The sequence below is a fragment of the Mercenaria mercenaria genome, chromosome 11 (assembly GCF_021730395.1).
Source record: "Mercenaria mercenaria strain notata chromosome 11, MADL_Memer_1, whole genome shotgun sequence".
Classification (NCBI taxonomy): Eukaryota; Metazoa; Mollusca; class Bivalvia; order Venerida; family Veneridae; genus Mercenaria; species Mercenaria mercenaria.
Window position 1 is genome coordinate 74,478,550 of NC_069371.1, and position 25,725 is coordinate 74,504,274.

At 31.6% G+C, this 25,725-nt stretch overlaps 1 protein-coding gene across 1 annotated transcript in view; it reads right to left on the reverse strand.

Moving 5' to 3' along the window:
• Positions 1–25,725, reverse strand: part of LOC123560062 (interferon-induced very large GTPase 1-like) — an 82,140-nt gene that overhangs the window by 21,721 nt on the left and 34,694 nt on the right. Inside the window, exons 10-14 of the mRNA XM_053517763.1 lie at positions 21,999–22,190; positions 19,916–19,984; positions 18,889–19,074; positions 1,484–1,552; positions 885–983 (exon numbers count right to left, since the gene is read on the reverse strand). Coding sequence (XP_053373738.1) covers positions 885–983; positions 1,484–1,552; positions 18,889–19,074; positions 19,916–19,984; positions 21,999–22,190 — 615 coding nt within the window. The remainder of the gene's footprint in view (positions 1–884; positions 984–1,483; positions 1,553–18,888; positions 19,075–19,915; positions 19,985–21,998; positions 22,191–25,725) is intronic.

Consider the following 25,725-nt stretch of genomic DNA (forward strand, 5'->3'; position numbering starts at 1 on the left):
TTTATTTAGGTTACTGACCGTTCCGAGGCGGTGCCCCTATTTTCAACAGGTTGTGTGTTGCGTATGTTTTCTTGTTTGTTGTAAGCGTTTTACCTCCGCCCCACTCCCTCTTTTGCCCTCTCCTTTCCCTTGCATTTACGTTACTTTTTGCATTCCATCCCCTTTACTTTTAGTAAGTTTTCGTGGCTCATCTTTATTTTGGCAGCCGGATCCCAAGACGGTACTTGATTGTTTTTTCCTACTTGTGTGGGTGCGTTTGTAAGCTTGTGAGTCTATTACGGTGGCCTACTGTTTTCTTATGTGTTGCTTGTTCGTTTTTCTATGTTATTCAGTTGATCGTCGTTGTGTGTTTGTCTTTGGTACATGAGTGTCTGCCCTATTGTGGTTTACGTTGTAGTGCGACTGTTTTTAAAGAACATGGCATTCCCTTGTATATTTGTCCTTGTTCAACTTTCCCGTTCGGATTCCTCCCCCACCCCCGACCCCATTTCGCCCCTTACCATTTCCTTCCCCTTTATCAATATTTGGCTTATATTAATATGTACTTGTTGGATGTTTGAAGCAACCCGTCTAAAATATTTTTCCATTACAGCTTCTTTTTGTTGTGGGCCTACTATGTTCATGCCTGGCTCTGGCGCTGTGTTTTTGGTGCCCTGTGCTTCCGAGAAATCTACCCTTACCTATTATCTTTTATATTCATGTAGTCGACAATATTTGATAGTATAACAATATTTTTTTGAAGAAATGAGACAGTTACACCAAGCCGCTGATAGCTAAATTATTAAAGGTATCAATAGATAGGGAACAGACACCGCAAATGACAACGAAAAGTTTTCGAATCCACTTAAAGACAAATAAAGTCACTGCTGAGACACTAAAAATACCTTTCTCTTCTTCAAATGCAATAATGGCTGTGTGTTTGTCTTCATTTACTTCAACTGATTTCACATTTCCAGTAGATTCACTCCTCTCTGGTTCCTTGACTGTAAAATAAAAAGAAACAGTTTATTTCTAAATACACATTATTGCTCATATGGTATATGGTCATGACAGGTCATTTTTTCTATTATAGAATTTCGCTCAAGCCGATGCTTGTGGACGTGAGGGGCACATTTCATTGCTTGTCATAAACAGACTGAATCAAACCAAATCATCTATTGTTTTGCTATGTTGTGTTGTATGCTTCCAAAGGATCTTTTCATAGATTTTATTATAAAACTGAAGCAAAAATAATCTGGTTCAAGTGAGTACTAGAACGTGTCGTGTACAACTGAGGGTTGTCATAATTGTGCAAAACCATGGAGAAGATTTATTGAACGGCATGTTATTTTGATATATAATTCAAAATAAATACGAGTATCTTCTTGTATTTGTATTTATGGTGCATATGTTAAAGGTAATATTTATTTGTCATTGCAGATAAAATAACCTATTAAAATAAATTCTAACACAAGTAGATGAAAGTTTTAACAAACGTTCTCACCAGATGTAGAAATTTGTACTTCAGTGCCTTGAACAATAACTGGCCGTTTCTGCAGTACATTTGTCACAGCTATAGCGTCATGAAAAGGAAACACTAATATAGTACAATCTGATCATGTATTTTTCATTAGTTTTGTTTACTGACACTAGAAACATGAGAACGCATTCTTCTTGAAACTGAAAACTTACGACATTGCAGTTAAGGATGCGCACATAACAATACATGTATGCACACAAAATCAAAAGATAATAGGTAAGGGTAGATTTCTCGGAAAAACAGAACACCACAAACACAGTCTCAGAGCCAAGAATTTGCAAAGTTGCAAAGGAGGCCCAAAGCAAAAAGAATCAGTAGTAGTATAGCATTATGATGATGCGAAGCCTTTGACCTTATTTGACCTCCAGCCCTCTGCCCAAACTGACCAATGCTGACTCAGTACCCTTGGTACTGTGAACACCTTTAATTTGATGGACGTAAGTTCCTGGGAGCCGGAAGCTGCCACAGGCGTCAGTGGACCAAGGTCCACTCACACAATTCAAAAGGTTTTAACAAACTACTGTGAAAACCTCTGGTTTAACGAGAGCTTTATGCCCGGACTGAAAAAAAAAAACAATTTACAGAATAGTTTAAGCCTCCAGTTTAAAACCAATATTGACTTGACTAGCTAGTTTTGTAATCATATCAGCAAGCGTGAACATATATCGGTTTTCCATTAAATATAGCATTTATGAGAAGAATTTAAATATATATAATATATATCATAATTATCTTCTCGATCCCGCAGAAAAAAAGTAGTAATTAATAACAATTTTGATCAATAAAATTTTTCTTCCACCTTTCGTCAATAATTAATCTCATTATTAGATCAAATATACCGACAAACTAACATTTAAGATAGTTGGGGAATAGACCACGCAATTTTCACGGCGTGCGAAAATTTTAAATTTACCGATACATTCTGATCGCCGAAGGTGTGAACAATTTTGACACCTCTGCTCGAGTTTGCCATAAGCAACAAAGAGTAAATTAATATACAGGGACCAGGTGTCATGCTCGAGCGATCGAGTTATCGATGCTCGACCCAGCCATGGTAATTTCACATTTCAAAGTTAGAAATTGGTTTGTTTATAATTTGTTTTACAATAGGAATTCGTCTGTAAGGTCTCCGTTAAGAATCGACCTTGTCCCTTACCACTTAACAAGGATGTAATCAAAGGTATTCCGAGACTAGCAAGAATCGTACCCAAGAAACCGCCGTCTTGTTTTTGTTTTTGTGTTAATTTAATTACACCAGTTCCCCTTAATTGTTTTCTTTGATTAGGTGTAAGATATGGTGACATTATATTTCTCTTATCATTAGCTACCGAAATCATACCATTTCTAAGTATTTTACTAACACCAGTAGTGGCAAGACCAGACAGGGCATCGACGCCTAACGGCTATAATATTTTTGGAACTATTTTTGCAGCTACCGGAAGTACTGTCCGACCTAACAGACCAGCCAAAGCTCCTAACAACCCGCCATTTTGACCTTGACTGACCTTTTTTTTTGAAATTGTAATTTCTAATCCCTTCTTATTTCTAATAGACTTTTCAATTTGATTAATCTGTGTTCTTGTTAAAAGCAAAGGAAAGTTTCCACGCAATTGTTCATATTTTAATCTAAAAGTGTGCGGAATTTTGTTGTAAGCTTTCGCTAAGTTTTTCTTTTGTCCATCTGTTAAATTTACTTTATATTCAATGTAATTTGATGCCATTATATATTATATATATATATGCTATTTAAACAATAACAAACAAAGACAAAAATCAAACAGGGAATGCCACGTACCAAAAACGCAGCCTCCCCAAAACGAAACCCACAGCACGCAGACGCGCATACCACAAACATACACACACATATACACACACGCGCACACACACAAAGCCAACACATTAGGACAAAACGAACAAACAAAGGAACAGAGTGGGGCACCGCCTTGGAACGGTCAGTGGCAAAAACACCACTGGGGAGCTTAAACCGGTTTATGGTGCGCACCCAACCTCACTCTTACCCCCACCATGTTCCAAAGACACGGGACAGTGTAAATAAAAGTAATCCCCTCCAGGTGAATCTCTAACACACGTAATGGAATCAAAAAGGCATGGCATGTAAAACACAAAAATGCTCGTGTATAAGTATATAAAAAGCAAACCAAACACATATGTACTCAATGCCTTTTCAGAAGACAGAGCAACAAGAGAAACACCTTTAAGGGCCCGACGAAACAGGCCAGAAGACAGATATCAAAACAGTTCAGTCCTGGTAGGATTTAAAAACTGCTTATCATAGAGTCCTACCCCTCTTCCGTCAGACACAATAGTATTTGTTTCGACTGTTTCTTCATACAATACAATTGCGTAAACACGATATCTTGCAGTTGGAAGTGTATTTAAACGTAAGTGTAATGTAATATGCTTAGGATCTTCTGTTATTCCTTCCTTTTTAAATTCTAAGTTAAAATGAACAAATCAAAACAAACTTTGAAAATTTAATCTATTTAAGAGACTTCCAGTGGTTTTATTAATTTGTTTATGAGAATAATTAAGAACATCATCAAAAATTCTTGATATACTTGTATATTCCGTTTCGGGATAAAAAGCACCATTACCATCTTCAAGACGTCAAGATTCCAGCCTGCAATTATTATATGCTGCATTAACTTCAATATATCTAATAAATGTGGGTTCTGTTCTTTTGATCAGAATTACTTTTATCAGATCTTTGTAAATAAACAAACACATGTTCGGGTTTTGTTACACCAGCAGTTATTCTAAAAGTTATATTAATCTGTTGTGTATTTATAGATTGTGTTATCATTTCTCGAAGGTATTTCCAACTTGTTGCTTTCATATATCTTTCAGAAATTAAATTAAGTCCATATAGATTAAAAATTAAACGTGGAAACCACAAAATTAATTTAGTTACAATTTCCCTACCTGCATCCGCAGCATTAACTCTGTAAATTAATTCATCATCATTTGTTAATTAAAGCGTTATTTGGATTTGACTTGAGGGTAACATTATTTGTTCCAAAACCCTGAAAAATGAATAATTATTTAACGGAATTTTAGCATTTACATTATTACCACCCTGGATTAATACCTTTCTAGAAGCAAAACCTTTATTATATCCAGCTTGGTCATCCCTACTTTCAGCACTGTCGGTTTTATCTATATAAATAAATTTGTTTGTTCCAGTTGATTCTACATAATCCTTAGATAGTTCAACATTTTTGTTTTACATTTATTACCTTGTATAAATTATTACAATCATAGACAATTTTTCCATTTTGTTTAGTTATTAGCTGATCAATTATTGAAGATGCAATATTAATTAAAACAATTTGATTTCCATCGGCATAATTATTACCATCAGCAAGTTTATTAACTTTAAAACTTACTTCAAAAAACCATTAAACCAATCAAAATATGAACTTCTTTCATTAATTGTAAAGTGATACCCACTTTTTTATTGTTTAACATTATTTCCCAAGACAGAAATTAAAGATGTGTCTAATTGAATAGGAGTTAGTTCGTATCTTTCACAATACTGTTTTGTTCTAAACTTGTATATTATATATTATTTCATTTTTTTAAAAAAAAAAAATCTGTTAATACGTTTACGCCGAGCTGAAGTCCCACATCCCGACAATATTTTATTTATTCTTATATTAATATCCTCCTCATTATTTTACTATTATTGTTTTTTGTAATTCCTCAGCAATTAAATTACAAACATAAGGTTTTTTAACGTCATTACGAGCCTGAGCGGGTTTTCAAAAAACTTTTATTTTTTTCTGTAATTTTATCAGCAGCTAAATTCCCGACTTCCGTTCCAATCTTTTTTGTTCCACTTTCAGGGGCAGTTTTTCCTTCAGTTTCCAGGGCTTTTTTTCCAGCACTACCAATTGAAGATGCAACAAAAGATGAAAACAATTTTGTTAAAGTGTACCTGGACCTTGTATAAATTGTTTGAGTATCCTTTATTTTTGTCATAACTTTTTTGTACATTATATATTTATATTTCTTTTAAGATTAGTGTAAAACTCGTTTCAACTCCATTAAAATTAATTATTCTAACAAATAATCTGTACTATATATTCTAATTGAATTTATAATATTTTTATTAATTTCAGAATATCCGACTGTTTTGCTCTTTTGGAAATGGATAAGCTCTTGTTAAATCTGCAGTACTTAACGCATAGATAATATCACTAAAATTACCATCAACAAGTGAATTATCAATAAGATCACAATGAATGTAAATTGTATTCACAAAGTTAGTTATATTTGGTGTTGTAATTCCCCATTCAGTATTTCAGCTTTTTTCTCTAATCCAAGCAATGTATGAAAATTTGATATTCTTAAATCCAACATAAAATTATCATGAATTGAAATTAAGATTTTAAAACTATTCAAATCAAACTCCAAACTTATTGGAGCAATGTTTGTTTGGTCAAATTTTTCAAAATCACCATTACTTATTAATGTTTATCTGATATAATTATTGATGTCCGTATAACTGTAAGAAACATTTGTAAATATGATATCTCTCCATTCTTTACCATTATTATAACGAATCCTTTTGTTATCGTATTCATAACTGATATTATGCCAAGAGTAAGTCATTGTGTTAATACTTTCCAAACCAACAGCATAAGTTTTATTTTTATTTAAAATTAAAGAACGACTGAATCTGACTGTAAAATCGCTTGGAGTATTTTTATTATCGTTTTTAACAGCTTCAGAACTTAACACTATTTTTTGTTCCATCAAGAAAAATAATTTTTATATAACATTTCATGTTGTTCTAGTAACAATTCATTCATTTTTAATAGTTCATCAATTATGCTAATACCTTCATTTTTGCAGTTCTTCCTTATTATTTCCAGCTTCAATTGAACCACAAATAAGTTCTAAGTCTTTAACCAGTTCTTCTGGATTACATGGACAAAGTCATAACCTTGACCCCTAATTACTTTTTTAAATTTCATAGATCTTTTATTGATGGGTAATCCTGATTTTTCAGTTAATTTTTTAAATATTTTTCTAGAAAGTAATGGATGTGTTTTAATATTGTTATATCTTTTATTAATTAAATCAATCAAATCATTATCTACCTTAACGTTAATTACTTCTTTTCCAGTGTTTTTTTATTTTTAGCAATCAATTTTTTTTTACCATAGAGTTTATTAAGATAAATAATTAGATTACCATAATGTCCATTTGGTGAAACTTCATATGAATTATGATATCTTAATTCCCTTTCCTTTTTTTCTGATACTTTTTTTTATCTAATAATATCATCGAGCGAATCTTTATAATTCATCAAATTATCTGCTTCATCTTTTAAATCTTTTATTATTTTTTTCAGCTTTTGTAGCTTTTTTCTTATTTTCTTTTCCGGTAGCTTTACCGTCTAGTTTTTTTCTATCTTTTTCTGCTTTTGCTATAATGTCTTTTAAATCTTTTTTAGTTATTTCTTCTCTGCGAAATAAGTCAAAAACTTTTTTGCGGCGTTGGATATTTATTTTTATCTAATAAGTCTAAATTAACACCGTCGTTTGGATCCAATTCATCAAGAAAACAAAATGTAGTACTATTTGATGATTTTATATGTGAAGAAAAAGGTTCAAAATGAAATAACAAAATACTTTATTCAAGGACGTCACAAAAACTGTTCTGTTATTTATTTAAGTCAGTCTTACTATAAACCACCAAAAGATATTCGAATTAACTGTTCACACTATATTTTATTTGAAAGTCCAGGTAGAAAATGATATGATTTGCAATGAACAAAATATAAATCGTGATTCGTTTGCTAATGCAACAAAACATAAATATGATTTCTAATATGTTGAAAAACCAAGGAAGTTTTTAAGAAAAAACTTTACGGGAATTATATAACAATTATGTAATGGTTTTTAATGATGTAAAACAAATTAATCAACCAGACAGTATAAGTAAAGTAAAATTTGATATTGATTTAAGTGATTATGCCAGTAGAAAACAATTCAAAAAGCTTAAAAAGGACATGGACTCATATCTTCATAAAAATAAGGATCTTAATAACACAATGAACAGACCATTAGATATGGGAGGTGATGAAATAATCAACCTAGGAAATCCAGATAAACCCAGTGATGAAGTTTCAAGACGGTTTGTGTTATAAAAAAATCAAAGTGTAATAGAAGACTATAACATTGAAGACACCAAAAGTATAAAACAGACACTAGAAGAAGAAGTAAAGAATATTGAAGAATTAGAAAAAGATTTTAAAAACAATTCATTATTAATAGTTCAGTTACAAGGTAAAATTGAAAAAGAAATGAAAGCTATGGTTGGTTCTATTAAAGAACATGAAGAGAAATCTGATTTGACAGATATTCAGATGAAAGAAGTATTCAGAGCCAATTTTGAAATAATATACAGTCAAGTTCAGGAATTAAAAGATAGTATGATTAAACATGAAGAATTAAAAAAAAAACAAGATTATTGAAGCCGAGAAAAAGTTACAAAATATGTATCAGAACAGAAAAAAATAAAGTAAATACTGACATTACAAAAAAAACAACACAATCAAGATCTGTTAGAGACATTTTCAAATAAACTTGCAGAATATAAATCTGAACTTGAAAAGGCAGCTTCACAAAGAGGTGGTGATCATGACACTGCATTAGATAATCTCAAAATGAGTTTAATTCTACCTTAGAGAAAATTTAAGAAACAACTCCGGGACTTGGTTAGTATTGTCGACACACGTCACAATTTAAAGTACGCGGAATTAATTACACTTACAGAAATATTACAAAAATATATTAACAAATTAAATGCTAAAATTGAAAAAATTAAAAAAAGATCTGGACTTTGTAGGTTTAACAAGGAGAATCAATTACCTCTAATGCTGAAGAAATTAGAAAAGTAAAACATTCTTTTTTAAGACAAGAATCACAGTAAGCTAGAACAAAAAAAATACTGTTGACAATTTGTCTGCTTCTGATGTAGCTACAACAAAACGAGTTGATGATTTAGCTGGAGTAATTCTTAAACATGAAAATAGATATAAAGCAATAGAAGAAGAACTAGAAAGAGTAAGACGTGAAGTATTTCTTTTTGAATACTACAATAACAGACTCCTAGATGTAAAGATTCATATCGGTGGAAAAAGATATGATATTGGAGATAAAAGATTGTTACAACAAAGAGTTTTATTAACCGCAGATTTTTTTTGCATTATTTGGATTACGAGCTAATAGAATTACAGATTATAACAATTTGATCAAAACAAATCATAAATTTATCAATTTCGGAGGATTGGAAGAGAGTGCATTATTAGTCCAACAAGATGGGGATTACATAACTGAAGTCAACATTATCATCAAAAATTACCATAAAGGAGGTATATTTGGTGTTATTTATCTCGAGTGGTGGAGTGGACCTGATGATTTGAGTCAAATAAATGGAATTGAGCATATACGTGGGGTTGGTGTTTATTTAAAAAAATAAATAAATAAAATTAATTTAAACAAAGGAATGATGTTTAGTATTCATCCGGATTGGTCAGGATCTGAAGATATTCAATTTGTTATAGATGCTGGAAGTTATGTTAGATTCTATCCAGTTAATTGATTTATTTCCATTTTATATAATGGGAATATTCAATAATATAAATGAAAAATGAAATAAAATAGAACGACAAATAATAAGAAAACCTCTTTTGTTTTTAACATCTGCAACAGAAGATGCTGCTGGATTATTTCAATGAAAAGTTGGTAATGCTAGTCCTGGTTTAGTTCAAAATGGTAATAATGTAACAACCAAACAAAATTGCATTTTAATTATTCTTATAGATGCAATTAAATTAAATAAAGGAGATGTTAAATTGGAATTAAAAAAACAAAGAAAATTTTTTTTTTAGAGTTACAATGCAAAAAATAACAGAAAAAAATGAATCTATTTCTATTAATTATACTGATCAATTTCAAACAAATCCAGTTATTTATATAGATGGTTTAAACGTTAAGAATATTCAGTTCACAATTTATGGTTCTGCAACCGTAGGCTAATGTATTAATACCATTATCAAGAATATACCTTTTATCGTCATAACATGATACAGATGTTTTATTTATAACATAACTAGAAAGACTGTGCTGATCAGAAGGAGTAACTTTAAAGGTATGGTTAATTTGGGTTGAATTAAACAAAGTATCTTTGTAATTTTCATGAACTGTTGTTTTCTTAACAACATACTTTTAATCCCTTTACATTTTTTAAATGTTAACTTCATTTTCTAATAAATATGAATACATTTTACTTTTTTAATCCGACAAATTCAACAATGGGAATTCCGGCAGCCTCATCTTTGAGTTTTCCAATTCCATTTTTATAATTATCGAAATAAAATTTTGAATTACTATCATAATCACTATTATCAAATAAATCTTTGTTCTTATAAAAATCCTCATATGCATCTTCAGTACTTATTTCATAACAAAATGAATCAGTGTCTGTGAATAAAAGCTTTGCTAAAACGTTACACTTTTCCTTAATGTATTTTATAATGAAAACCATACATTAAATATATTGATAAATCTAGAATGCACATTCCAACATAACAAGGTCTGTTTAATAATAAACTTTCTTTTACTTTATGAATACCAAACAAATTCTTATTAAACATTGTTGAACTAACAAATGAAGGTTTTGCTATATACAGCAATAAAACATTTTCATCAAGTGTTAATTTAATATTGGTTGTTTTGCGTAAATTTTCCATCGTCTTACCGAATACAGAGTTGTTCATGAGTTTAAAAAAGTCTTTATCAAATGAATATTTTGCTTTAGATCTTTTTTGAGTATTAAAACCAATATATCTTTAACCAAGGACTTTCATCAAAAGTTAATTTTCTATGTATTTTCGTTACTTTTAATCCAAATTGTGCATGTAGTTCATGATTTTTAAAATGGACAACATAGTTATGTTTTTTCATTAAAGTTGGAACTTTATTTTTTTACATTACTTTTTCCTATTTCAACTTTCGTTTTAATATTTTACTATAATTTGAAAGCCATTGATCTTGAATAAGTATCTTTTCATCTTTTCAGGAGCTATGGGATAATCATTGTGAAGCTCATGTAATTCATTTGGATATTCAAGATCGCATTCAATTATAAAGTTAGTTTTACTTTTTGCAATAAATTTCTTATATCGTTTTAAAGTGACCCATTTAAAAAATTACAGAGAGCAAAGGTCGGCACATGGCCCAACCTTAAAGTTTATTGGCATCAAGGTACATATTTTTTTTAGATTTCAATTTTGGATTCTAGTTTTTTCATATATTTATTATTTGCTTTGCTGTAACGATTAGCTATACATGTATAACTTATTCCTCCTCTTAGTCCCTTTTCAATAAAAAAGATACATACCAATATCAGTTATTAAATCCAAATTTATTCCAGTCATTTTTAACATTGCATCCCAAGCTTACCCAGGACTACTAAAGTAATGACAAGGGTCAAGTTTATAATATTCCAAACATAGGTTCCTAAAATTTTCAAAAACATCAGCTAAAAGTAAAACGTCAGTTTTTAAATACAGATCATGATATTCTCCCATTGTTTTTTTTTTTCAAATTTATTCAAAACATTTTTAGCATGCTCACAGATATATGTGTTTCGTTTAAAATTGAAAAAAACAAAATCAAACTCTTTTTAGGAGGAAATTTTGTTTATTTAATTCTTTTAAAGGAACCCATGTAATCATACGGATAAATACCTTTTGTTTTTAATAATTCATTTCTTTTCTTTTTTATCTTTAAATTCTTGAGATGTGTACTTAAATTCTGGAATATTTTGTACTAAGTTATCGAATGGTTGAGACATAAATTAATAACTATCTATAAAAATCAAATCACTTACCTTAAATGCCATATATCTTTCCATATCATTAGGAATAACATATATTTCTTTTTTAAATTTTCCTATTTGTTGCATAATAAAATGACCACCATAACCTCTTAAATTATGAAAAATAAGAGGAATTTTATGTGTTAGTCTAAAACTAATATTACATTCTGAGTGAGCACTTCCTCTAAATTTTCCTGTTATATGACAGTGATCTCGAACTGGATTTTCAATTTCCTTATATTCTTTTTCACAAATATGACAAGAGGTTTGTTTTTAAATAAAGCTTCATCTTTTTTAGACATTTTCAAATCTTTGTTAAAGTTTTCATTAAATATTTTCTTACAATACTCTCCTTCCTCAAGCATTTTTTTTTATAAACTTATCAACTGCATTAGGACCTCTGTAAACTTGTGTTGGTTTAGAGAATTTATCGTCATAATAAGAAACAACTTTATAACCGTAACCACAATCTATATGTTTTTGATATGGTTCAGTAAATGAAAATTCAGGTGATGGTAAAGCAGCTAATACTTTCTTAGTTATTGATTCAAAATCAGTATAAATTACAAAAGGTACTGCTAAGCCTTTACGATAATTTTTAAAATGTATTTTACTTCCCTCTTTTTGCATTTTTACAGCTTGAACGCCATTAATAGCTAAACAATTTGGAATATGTTTATTTAATATTCTTTCTTGAGAAAAACATTGTAAACATGATTGCAGAAATGTCTTTTATTTGCATGTTTTATTTTGTTAAACATTAATCTAACAAAATCTTCAATCCAAACATAATGTGTTATTTTGTCATTATTAATTAACAACATGTCACAGTGTTCTTCATATTGATATTTTGATACGTACAATGGATAAACATTATTATCTTCATAACCAAATATATTAAATGAAATATCATTCGGAGTTTCTATTTTAGGTATTTGATTTAATGTAACAGGAAATTTTATTCCTTTATAACTGAGTTCCTCTTTATGCTTTTTGTAATTTGAAACTCTTTCGGAATGTTTTGTTACAGGAAATTTGTAAGCCAAATTACACCATCTAAAACATTTATTATCATGCTCATTCTTTATATTTTATTAATCCTTTCATTGAATTTTGTAATGGTTTTGGTAATTCTAAATAACTTGAAGCAGCCAGCGGGGTATATTAATATCTATTTATATAATGGGCATCAACTGACTCTATTCTTTAGCCAATTCTTTCTGAAATCCAATTACCAATCCTATTTATTATTTCATCAAGGCTTGCCGTAAAGTGTTTTTTATTTCGTTTGTATTAATAATAATTAAAGCCTTTGATTAAAAATAAGCTTATTTATGTATTGTATCTGTTTCACTAATTTCCGCAGAAGTTATTTTTAAAACAACATTTATTTTTATACCTTTTAATGTTTTAAGTTCAGATTTAAGAATATCAAATGAGTCTTCTATAGTAAGATATAATTGATATTTTGGATCTTGTCTATATGTAATTTTAATTTCAAAAAACTTAATATATTGATTTATTAAAGACCTCTAAATTTCTCTTACAGCCATTTATATATTATATTTAGAAAAAAATCGTTAAGCAGAAAAACCATAAAATAAAGTTTAAGAAGATCTAAAATATTTAAATTTATACTTTCTCTCATTAGTTTTCGACCTTTTACTCGGTTTTTCCCTTTGCAGCATATTTTTATTAATCCAGAGTTAATATCAAGGTCTTTAGATGCTGCGTAAGTGCTTCTATATGATTTTTTCTCCATTAGTTTTACAATCGGTTGCAATAACTCTTTTAGGGTTGTTTCGATGATTATTTGATCTAGGGCAATCATATAATCTTACATTATTTTCCTCTTCTGATGAAGGCACTGCCGGAGGTAAAATTAAACAACCACAATCCCATTCAAATAAATTTATATCCCTTTGTAAACTACCTTCCCAAAGATAAGGATCTAGAACATGTTGTAATTTATCAATCACATGTCTTTTATATTCATCGCTAACTATTTGATCAAGTTTTGATTTGATAACGTTTCTTCTTTTTAGTACATTTTTATATGAATTTCTATCTTCATTCATTATTTCTCCTAAAGTGCTAGATAATTTTGGCATAACCATTCTATCTACCTTTCTATTTACCATTTATATAATATACTTATAGAAAAAAATCTTTAAAAAACGCACGTAAAAATATTTTCAGCAATCTAAATATAATGCAACTCTTCTATTTTTTTTTCTTTATCCGTTAAATTTAAAGTTTAAGTTCCTTCATATACATTTCGAGAGGCATCGAATAGCTTTTTTCTTCCTGCATTTCTAACAGTATTGTAAAAATATCTTCAATAACCTTTTTCTCTTCTTCTTTATATACTTTTCCAATCCGTGCTTTTGTTATTAGTTGTTTTATTTTGTGGTGATGCAATTTTAAAATAGTTTACTTGTCTTCAACTTTAAGTTTGTTAATAAATATAGTAATTACTGATGGAACAGCGCCAGCAACTGCTACAAATATAGGAAAAGCTGGAACAAGTGCTTATGCAGCCGAGCAACCAAACATACTTGCTGTAATTTGTAATCCTGTATTAACTCTTCCCCAAAACTTATAACTTTTTCTGTAAGCAGCAGCAAGTTTAGTCAAGTGAATAATTAATTGATCTATTGTTTCTATTCCATTAGAAATTAGATTTTATTACTCATTTATATAATATATTAAACTTAAATTTCTTCCAATTCACTAAACGGAATTCAGCTATTAAATTTTTCACTATAACCTTTCCACTTTACTAAAGCTTGTTTTTTTCTTATAGTCTCGTCTAATAACTTTTTCTATTCTAAAAACCTTTTGTTTAGTAGGTATAAGTTCTTGCTCTTAAAATGAACCCTGAATTATTTCATTATTCAAATCTTTTATAGTGTATGTTCTGGGATTTGTGTTATTAATTCCATAAATTATAAATATTTCCTCTGTCCAGTCTGGTGTATATTCTTTTTCAAAATGTCGTTTAAGTTTGCTTAAGCGAACTCGATCACCTATTTTAAACTTTCGTTTGCTCTTTTGTATCTTACAATTACCATATAAATTAAAATAAAAAGTACCTTTATTTAAGTTTTTACTGGCTTTAGTCGGTGTCATTTTTATACTAGAATGTTTTCTTTTGTTATATTTATCAACCATTTCCTGTAAATTATCCAAATAAGTGTAAGTATTATTTGCTGTAAAATATTTCCACATTATTCTTTTTAAACTTCTATTAAATCTTTCAATTACTACTGCTTTTCCTTCATTAAATGTATGATACATGTTAATCTTATTTTTATTCAAAAATGATTCAAACTTTTTATTATAAAATTCTTTTCCTTCATCAACCCATAAATTTGTTGGTGTTCTACCTTTAGAAATTAATTTTTCCAATGCATCAGTAACAGATTCTCCAGTTTTAACAGTTAACAAGTACTTCACAACTTTTTTACATTTTGAAAAAGCTTGCATATCGAATGAATCAGCAGACCAAGTATCATCAATATCACTAACTATCACTCTTTGTTTCATAAATTTTCATTTAATAGGTTTATGTAATTCTTCTGCTAATTCATCACTCCATGTTATTTCGGGGGTCTTTTTGAGTGAGCTTTTAGCTCCCAAGGACTTATGTTCAGGTAAATACTCTACCCCCTTTATTTCGTTTTATGACTTTTGTTTTTGTCCAAGTCCAAGTTTGCATTTCGTTTTAATTGCTGGATTTACAAATAAATGTTTTGCAGTCTTTTCTCCAAATGTTTTTGATTAAGTGTTATTTAAGTTGGAAAGCATTTGCTTGTCACATTTACTTTTTTTTACACCACTGTCGAAGCAAAAGTCCTGATCCAGGCATACTGCGTCCAGTTCATTAACAGGAGGTCCATTATCTAAAGGATTTCCTGGTCCACAATAGTTACATCCTGGGAGTGTTAAACCTTTCTTAGGTAATAAAGGTAACATTGCTTTATGAATATCTAAATTACCTCCTGTAATTTTAACAAACTTTGATTCCATTCTTCCACAAAATGAACAGGTAGCCATTATCATCCCCCACCCCCCGTTTTTTTTTGCTGTAACATAATGAGGATTTATATTATCAGTAAATTTTCTTTCTTTCAAACAATATATTTTATTCTGTTAACTCATTTATATTATATGTATTTAAAACGTTTTATTTTTTCACAGTAATTTGTCAAAACTTGTGGGTTTTTGAATTGTGTGAGTAGACCTAGGTCCCCTGACGCCTGCGGCAGCTTCCAGCTCCCAGGAACTTACGTCCACCAAACTAAAGGTTTTCACAGTACCAAGGGTACTGAGTCAGCATTGGTCAGTTTGGGCCGAGGGTTGGAGGTCAAATGAGGTCAAAGGCTTTGCACCATCATAATACTATACTACTATCAGTAACGGAGAAACGGAGGGGATGCCAAAGCAAGGCAGCGCAAATGGAAGGGGAATAGTAGGGGGAGGGGGCGACGATAGGGGAGTGAGGAGAGAAAGACGAAAGAAACGCTAACAACAAAGAAGACAACATATGCAACACAAAGTACAAGATAGATAGAAAACAAGTTAAAAATAGGGGCACCGCCTTGGAACGGTCAGTAACCTATACAAAGGAAACTGGGGGTTTAAACGCGTTTATGGCATCTCAACCTCGCACGTACACTATTTTCACTAAGTTAGACAACACAATGTAAATAAAAGCATTCCCCACTGAGAAAGGCTCTAACATTAGTGAAAAAATACTAGATCATATAAAATTAACATCAAATAATGGTTAATCTATGGTATAATTAAACAAATGTATTCAACAACTCGTCTGAAGTCATAGCACCAAGAGCTTACTTTTAAGGGCACGAATAAGAAAGCTGCAAGACAAAATTCCACTCCCTCCGTCCGTTTTATATATGATTAAGGAGAAAAGCATCCAGGAATCGTACAATGTGTTAGTCATCGCACCATCAAATAGCAAAGCGTAGCGATTAACTTTAGAGGAATCAATCACCAAACATGCACTGTGCTTCACGATTTTCGCATCGTATCCTCTTTTGATAAACCTTTCAACACATTAACAAGTATCTGATTAAAATAAGGACTATATCTAACTTTCGGAATTTTATAAACTAGAAAGTTAAAACAAAATTCGTGGGTAACTTAGATTAAGCTTTCTTTTCTTAAAACGTCGAAGTGAAAACTTGGGTTTAAGAGATAATAAGAAAGGGTTTTTCTCGAGTTTTATGATTTAAAAATATTCTTTTCCCATTCAGCAAGAGCGTTCGGGTCTGCATTATCTTTCTGACACCATTTTTAGCATAGTCATTAATAGACTGAGTTATTTCAGAGAGAGTCCAGTTATTTCAGATTTCAAGTCAAAGTAGATAAAAAGAGGGTCATGATGACCACCCTAATGACAATCACCTGACTTTGAACATTTAAGCATCATTTGATAACATAGTTTTTCTTTATGCTATTAGAGATTTATCTAAGGGACAAAACTACCCATTACTTAGTTAAACCCCTAAATGAAATGTATATATATATTGTAGCAATTACTCCCTTTAAGGTACATAAAGGTATTTCAACAACTTCATTTGTATTTGAAACAAAACGATATATTGTAACCTTCTGAAAATACGAAAATATCAGTAAAACTGATGGATTCTCCCCGAAATATAATTAAAGCATATTTAAAGAACAAAGATAGAATTCACTGACTGGGCAAATATAGTTAATTTATGTTGAATAATCAGAAAAATATCTCACCGAAAAATTATTCCATCGGAACATAAAGAAGATATGCGCTTCCTGTCTTAAAGTGAAGCATTATATGAATTTTCGGAGAATTCTAGCCAATGTTTGCTCAAAAATACTCCTGATTTTGATGACAATACTTATGTTGTATAATCAAAGGGTAATAAGTAATTGAAAATCATCCGACCAGAATACGAAGATAATATGCGCAACTCCTTGTAGTTGAGATTCCTATGAAGTTTGACTAAATTCCAAAAAAGTGGTTGCCTTGAAATACTACTGTTGAATAATTAAAAGGCAATAACTCTGTGAAAAATCATTTTACCCAAACACAAAGATGATTTGCGCAAAAGCTTCCTATGAAGTTTCCATAAATGTCAATCAGTGGTTGCTGAGAAATACTTCGGACAAGCCTTGTGGGGTGGACGGACGGATGGACAGACGGACGGGCGGACGGACGGACGGCCATTATATGCTGCCCTTTCGGGGAGCATGAAATGGACAAGTTTTTAAACTGTGTTTTTGAAATTTACTTGTTTAGGATTTTTTGTTTTTGTTTGGCATGAATTCATACATTCATACTTGTGACAGTTATGATCCTAAAAAGAGACGACAATGAAACGGAATCATTTGTAAATCTTGAATACAGACTTTGGTGAGAGTCCATAAAACAGTTCACTGTATTGTGTTAATAAACGGCTTTGGTATATTTTAGCTCTGGTTGAACCTAAACGTAATCTATCAGAACCATTTAAGAAACTTAATTTAAGCAAGACGGCCATGATTAAACTGTTATGTTTAAGATTTCCTTTATAGCGAGTACGCCAAGAGTTTCTGACAAGCTTTTTGATGTTTCCGCTATATACATATATACAAAGTGCAATCGGGCTGTTAAGCTTTTTACGAAATGGAATAATTCAGATTAGTAAAAGGTCACCAAAGAAAGTGTTTCCAAATCAAACAAGCAGTCTCTGAAGACGACATTAAAGTTTCCACGAAAAAGTGATCCCGCCATCTGTCATGTCTTTCACAAATCAGAAGACTTCCAAACTATTGGTAGAGGGGTCATATTAGTATCATTAATGTGAAATTGTTTCCAATATTGATATTCTGTCAGGAGGATTTTGAAGTTTTTGCAACGCACAAATAGGGCAAAGTGATTACGTCCTCTTGCGGTCATGTTTTTCCACGAATCAGAAACATTTTTTTCCACGAATCAGAAACATTTTCGCAATAGTTTGTAGTAGATAATTAAAGGAACTATTGTATGATATATGTATGATATAAACTGAAACCAGGCCGCCCCGATAGGTCTTGAGGTCGATCATCGACATCGTCATACTAAAGACATAAAAATTTGGTACTAGTATCTCCCTTGCATTGGGCTCAGCATCAAAAGGGCAATTGGCGTACATATTCTGCTACATGAATTTTACTCGGAGGCTGTGTTTTTAAGTTATAGAACATAAAATAAATTAGTAGCAACTTAATCGGAAAAGCAGTTTCTGACAAAAATTTTTTTTTTAATTTATCTTTTCCATTGCCACGACAACTAGAGGTCTTTATGGAATGAATTTCTTTTAAAAAGTGGACCATTTAAGAAAAGAAGTATGCCTTAAAAGCAATAACTTGATGGGACCCCGCAGCTCAAGCAATTTTACTAGGCATATGATCATTTTTTTATTTACCTTGAGGTTCTTCAAATTCGACTGTTGCACTGTTCGTACCTTCATCGATCACCACGTTTTTCACTGGACCACCACCAAACCTCTTCTCATTTTCAAACAATATTGTCAGAAACTCTACCGACATGTCCCTTGGCAAACCTGATACTACAATCCTGGTGTTTTGCGTTGTCTGAGGACACTTGCCATCTAACAGGGCGAGGTAAAACACAACAATAATGTATTAAGCATTTCAGCTCTTTTTTACTGAATTGGTATTTACATATAGATATTTTATATTTGTTCACTGTATAATAAAGAAGTAGATAAACGAAAGTTTCGTAAGTTTTCTTAGTTTAAAATATATTTTGTAAAACTATTTGCTGCCATAACATAACAATAAAGGGGCATACTTTCCATTTTGCTATCTATCAAAATATTTACGTTCATGAAAAATGTATTTTATTTAAAATATGAAGTTAGCGCGTTTTGAAAGACTGACAGATGGATTTACTGACGGAAGGACACGATAACAAACCATGTGTCATATCCGGTGACACGCTGGTAGGGGACAAATAATGAATTAGCTTCTGTCAATCTCTACCATTTGTATTTTGGTGCTTCAACAAGGGAACATGATATATATAAAACAAGATTCGAAATTACTCTGTGGATAAGTAGTTGTATCTTTATTTTAATTACATTTCTTTATATATGTAAACTTATCACCGATACAAAAATTTAGGGTGAGATGGTGATTTAAATTTAATTTAGTATTATTAATTCGCTTAAGTTAGTTTGGGATAAAACCGTGTCGAATCTAGGGATATATAGTTTCTTAAAATCGCCAAGCTTTGAAGGTTTGAACGATTTAGAGATATTTTGTGAAATTCTGACCAAATTTCAGGAAAGATGTTTTGTTTTACTCATAACCATGGACGCTGGACGTAGGATGGACCAGTCATGTATATTAAATGATCATCCTGAACCTTTGATGCCTACGAGCTAAAACGACAAACCAAATATTCAATAGATAAATTATGCCGCTTACCAAATACTTCAACGTTTACCTCCGTTCCCATTATGACAATTGGCCTTTTCTGAAGCACTTTATCCAGAGCTGAAATTAAATACAATTTTCGAACCAATTTTAGTGTTTTGAATATGGAAAAGTAGTTGAAATGTGGTATGCATCATCCATGCATTGCACATTATAATGGCTAGCAACATAAGTTCTTCTTTAATTCTACAATTTATCATGTGTACTATTGATCCTCACGTTTCTTTAAAAAACCGAGGAACTGGATACAATTAAAAGCGGACATCTTGATTAGTGAAAAATAATAAAAGTCATTCCAAGTTGCCCTAAAGTATCCCTTTCAAAGTGAAGTAACAGCCACTGGGTGGTTGTTAGTCATTGAGCTTTTAATAAAGAGCTTTCTTTCAGCTAGACTGCTTGATAGAACGATCAGAATTTGACTGGAAGCATTATAATCAGCTATGATTTTAGATTTATATAAACAATTTTTCCGACTAGATATATTTTTAAAATAAACAACAAAAGTCAAAACTGATAATTCTAAACACAGGTGGCAGTAGCGTACCTAGGATACAGTATGGGTCCACGAGCCATATACACTTAAATACATAACAATTGTTATGTTTTCTAAGGAAGAAAATGCCAAAAAGTTATCTTGATTCTTTTTTGCCCCTGTGACAATGAGCCATTAGGAAGGTAGATATGAGCATTTTGACATATACACTGCTTCCAGGACCGCAATTCTTTAAAAAAAAAAAATCTTTACAAATGGTTGTCCGTCTTTTGGGCAAGAGAATACTATTTCAGAAAAATCTTACTTCGAAGCCCAGTTGCAAACCGTTTACGCACAGCGAGCGAGCAACGGCGTAAAACGGTAGTGTTTTCTCTATTCAAATAAATCCCACACATTTTTAGCGCCAAAGTCTTCCCTTTAAAACACACCAAGCCATCCGTGACACTTCAAAATAAAGCTATAACCGTTAAGAACAGACAAATGCAAAGTAACAAGACCGAAAATAAGGTTCAATCATACTTTGTTACTTACAGATTCGCTATTTAACTTTTTCGCTTTCGCAAATTACCTCCACCTTCCATGATTGTCGATGACAAGACGGTAGTTGTAAAGATCGTTTTCATTAGCGAAGACAGTTTACGTATTTCAAACGTATCGATAAAATCCGAACAGTATCCGAATATAAACAAGTACACAAAGATTATTTACTATATTCAAATTAAATAGTAACTGGCAAGAAACTAAGTAGGGTAGGACTGAACCTTATTTTTAGTCAGTTTACATTTAGCCCATTCCGACCGCTAACGCTATTTTTAACTGACACGGTGTACCTGGGGTTTTAGGGGGAAGACTTTGGTGCGGAAAAGGTGTGGAATTATTCGGATAGAGAAAAAACTACCGTGTTTACCCCGTTGACCGCTCGCTGTGCGTAAACGGTTTGTAACTGGCCTTTGAAGTAAGATTTTTCTGAAAGAGTATTCAGTTGCCCAAACGACGGACAACCATTTGTAAAGAAATATTTTCTTTCAAAAAATTACGGACCAGGAAGCAGTGTACATGTCAAAATGCCATATCTGCCTTTCAAATGGCTCAATGTCACAGGAGCAAAAAAAATCAAAAAAACGTTTTGGCATTCTCTTCATTAGAAAACATAATAATTGTTATGTATTTAAGTGTATATGGCTCGTGGACCCATACTGTATCCTACGTACGCTACTGTCACCTGTGTTTAGAATTATCAGCATTGACTTCTGTTGTTTATTTAAAAATATATCTAGTCGGAAAAATCATCTTTGGTATACTTGAATGTAAAATCTTAAGATTGTTAGTGGTAAGCAGCTAGCCAAATAGGTCTTAGCTTCATATAGTGTTTGTTAATACCATAGTTGGCATAAACGATAATGATTTTATTCTTAAACAATAGTGGAATGGAATGGAATCATACTGATAATAGATATGCTCTACGAAGCACGGAGACCTAAAAGCATGCAGACTCATTATTAAATAAAGGTTTTATACCACACATTTCTACATGAGAATATTTCTTAAGCCTTTTAGATAAACATGTACCAAATGCTTTACCTTTTGCCTCTTTAAACTCAACAACAGCACTTCGTTTTTCTTTGTCAATGATAACATTGTTCACGTTACCACCTCCTTGTCTTTTTTCGTTTTCGAAAAAATTTACCATTAATTCCTCTGTGACATTTTCTGGTACTCCCGTTACAAGCAGTTTTGAAGTTTCTTCATCAGACGATTGGTACACGGAAAGAACTGGAAATATTCAAACAAAAGATCTGATATTCAGGCGGAAATGTCTTGAATAAACGTTTGTACTTTAAGGTACATATTTATCCTATTTAAAATATTAACATCATATTTATACCATTTTCTTGCCAAAGTAACCAAATTAATAAAAGTAGCCACAAAAGACAAAAGCGCACGTTTTGTACATTTTCATTTAACTTTATCTACATATCAAGTTTTATGGGTGTCCCTTTTGATATCGAAGGTTCCGTAATTTGTATTTCTGACTGACGGAAAAACGCACACACAGGTAGATCGACAAAACAAAATAAAGTGTAATTGCTATATTGTATATATTTAAAATAACTGCAAGATCGGCTGTGAATTACCTGTTGCATTAGCACGAACAGTTTTGATGGCGAAACAGCTAATATCTAATATGATAATTTGTGTTTTAAGGTATCATAGGGTCCCGTTTTTTTTTGTGATGGACTGACGTGTGAGCATAGAACTGTTTTGTGTTTTGGTCGGTAGCCTTCATATTTGTTGAAATGAATGAAAGTGATTAAAGTAAACTGCATAGCCTGAAATTTGTAATATACTGTTTTCTTTCATCCTTTATATAATTTCTTTAAACCTGTATGAAATAAAGTTTTCTTTAACCCTTCGTCATTATTAGAATCTAGATCTAGTATATCGGTAAGGAAACATATCAAAAATTGGACTCTCATGTTTGAAACTTAACCTGAACGCCGAAGGTGCGAACATCTTTTACACCGAAGTTCGAGTTTCCCAGAAATCAATTTACAGGTATCGGATGTCATGCTAGTGCGAACTTGCACAAAAGGGTATACTGTTGAAACAACGCATATATGAATCTAAGCTCACATGGAAAGACCATGCCGACAACACTTTTAAGATATTTGCTTACATACTAAATTGGCAGACAAATACAAACGTAATCTGTATGCAAAAATGTTATACAGTAATTATTTTAACTCACCCAATCTTTCTACATTTACCTCACACTCAAGGAAATAAATTGGCTGTTTCTTTAACACAATTTCCACTGCCACAAATAGATATAAACATCAGTTGATGTTTCAATTTAATTGTCGAATACGAACAAAAATTAAACAGGAAAATCAACATTCAAAGAATACTGGCAGGATCGTCTTTTAGTAGTACACAACAGATAAGTATTTTTACAGAATTGGGAAAGCAATCTTTTATTTGCTAACGATTTAAAGTTAATGGAAAATGTTTAATGAAGTTATTTGAATAAAACACCTATAAATCATTTCACATTTGAACTCCTATGGGTCTGAACTGATAAAAACGACGTAACAGTACATTACGGGACAGTTACTACATCAATACTAAAATCCCTTCCGAAGGGAGACATCTGTTTTCACACATATTTTCGAAACGAAATGTATAGGTTAGAGTATATTGTAACCTAGTTGTTGCGATATCAATTCAAGTGACGATTTATGAGGATTAGATTTTTGCCGTATAAAATGATGTGTCTTGAGGACACCTACTTCTGTGTCAAGCTTAACATATTTACAGCACATTTTTGATTTAAAGCATCGTAACTAAGTTTCTACTTAAAGTAAACATGTTACGAAGGTAAACAAAGCAGTAAAATCGACAAACAAGAGGGTCATAATGACCCTGGATCGCTCACCTGAGTAATATGAGCTACATGTATCAAATGTAAAACTGATGCTAAAATATTCAGAAAGTAGGTCAGTAGGTCACATTCATGGTCACTGAAAGTTAGTTTTAAGACCAGTGTGTAAAACTGTACATGTCACCCAATCTTAAAAAACAAGAAAGTAGGTCGGGGCAGGGCCTATTTTCACCCTAGGGGCATAATTCGAACAATCTTGTCAGAAATCAGTAGTGAGAACTATAGCGCTTCTGGCCCGATTTTGACCCGACGTAACTCTAGCCTTTGATAAAAACTGACCAATGCTGACCAATTAAAAAACTTTAGTTTAATGAGAGCTGGAAGCTGCCGCAGGCGTCAGGGGACCAAGGTCCACTCACACAATTCAAAAACACACAGGTTTTAACAAACTACTGTGAAAAACGAGAGCTTTATGCCCGGACTGAAAAACAATTTACAGAATAGTTTAAGCCTCCAGTTTAAAACCAATATTGACTTTACTAGCTAGTTTTGTAATCATATCAGCAAGCGTGAACAAATATCGGTTTTCCAGCATTAAGGTAGTATGCGCCCTTTGTCGAGAATTTTAAAAAGTCGTCGGATTCCTTTCAAATTTGGAATAAATAAACGTGATACAACTGCCGTTGGTTTTATGAACTTTTTGTTTTATTCTGACGTCGGTACCATAGCAACATAATGACGTCAAAGCGCCATCTATCGGCTCTAACTGAAATCGGGGTGTTTCTGTGTTTTCTCGTTGTATCTTTTTTATTAGTGCATCAAAATTTAAAATTCAAACTAGACTGAAATCACGAAGTAAATATCTATGAAAACATTACTATATATTTGTCGTTAATTCTCCGAGTATATGTAAATCAGCAAAAATTAAACGTCAAAACGTTATAAACGTACCTGTTTTTTACGCACTGTTGCATCTTTGACTGCGTATAACGAAAAAACGGCGCGGTAATTTTTTTTTAGAAATTTGCTGTGAATTCCTGCACTAAATGGACTAATAAAAATCATACCTTCTCGATTTAGATTTTGCATAATTCAACTCAATTTGAAACGCGGCGCTTTGTGCGTGTGACGTTATTGTTGACGGTTTGTCCTGATCTCCGTGTCTTACCCGTTTGATGAGCTCATAAAATAAGGCTGTTAAATAGGAGAAAAGTACATACACATTAAAGCGCACACAAAGGAATTCCTGAAAGGGTGATATGCAAAATGTTCAACGCGAGATATATGCATATCAACCGAGGCGCCATAATGAAGGCCGGATTCACACATACACAAACACCAGAAAAGGTCATTTAATCCTAAAATATCTTAAACGCTTCTTATGAAAATGTATCATCTCAGGCTTTTTATCAATGCGAAAGTATAGATATCTCAATGGGAGATATGAAAAAATAATATCACATGCATAGAAAACCAAAATAGCGTAGTTGCGCATGTGATATGAAATTATGCATCATATCACATGCGCATAAATTGAAAATAACGGCTTTGCGCAGGAATTATAAAATCACTGGTGGGCATGATACATCATTCTAGTTAAACTAATGGAAGTATAATGGAAAATTTGCATTGGATATTTATGTAAGATAAAATAATATGTAAATCTTGCTCTCACGAGGGTGATTTAAAAAAGCCGATCGTCGATGAAATGACAAAAAAAAAAAAAAAAAAAAAAAAAGGCACAGGTATATTGAATGATTTTCAAGGAAATTTCATCTTTCCCCTTTTATTTCTCATAAAAGTGAAACAAAGGCTTGATATTCTTGTTCAGAGGCGTAAACGATTTTCATGTCACACTCTCGAATGCAATATTTTATTATACCGACAGAAATCGTCATAAAATAATTATGACACGAACAAAACCCA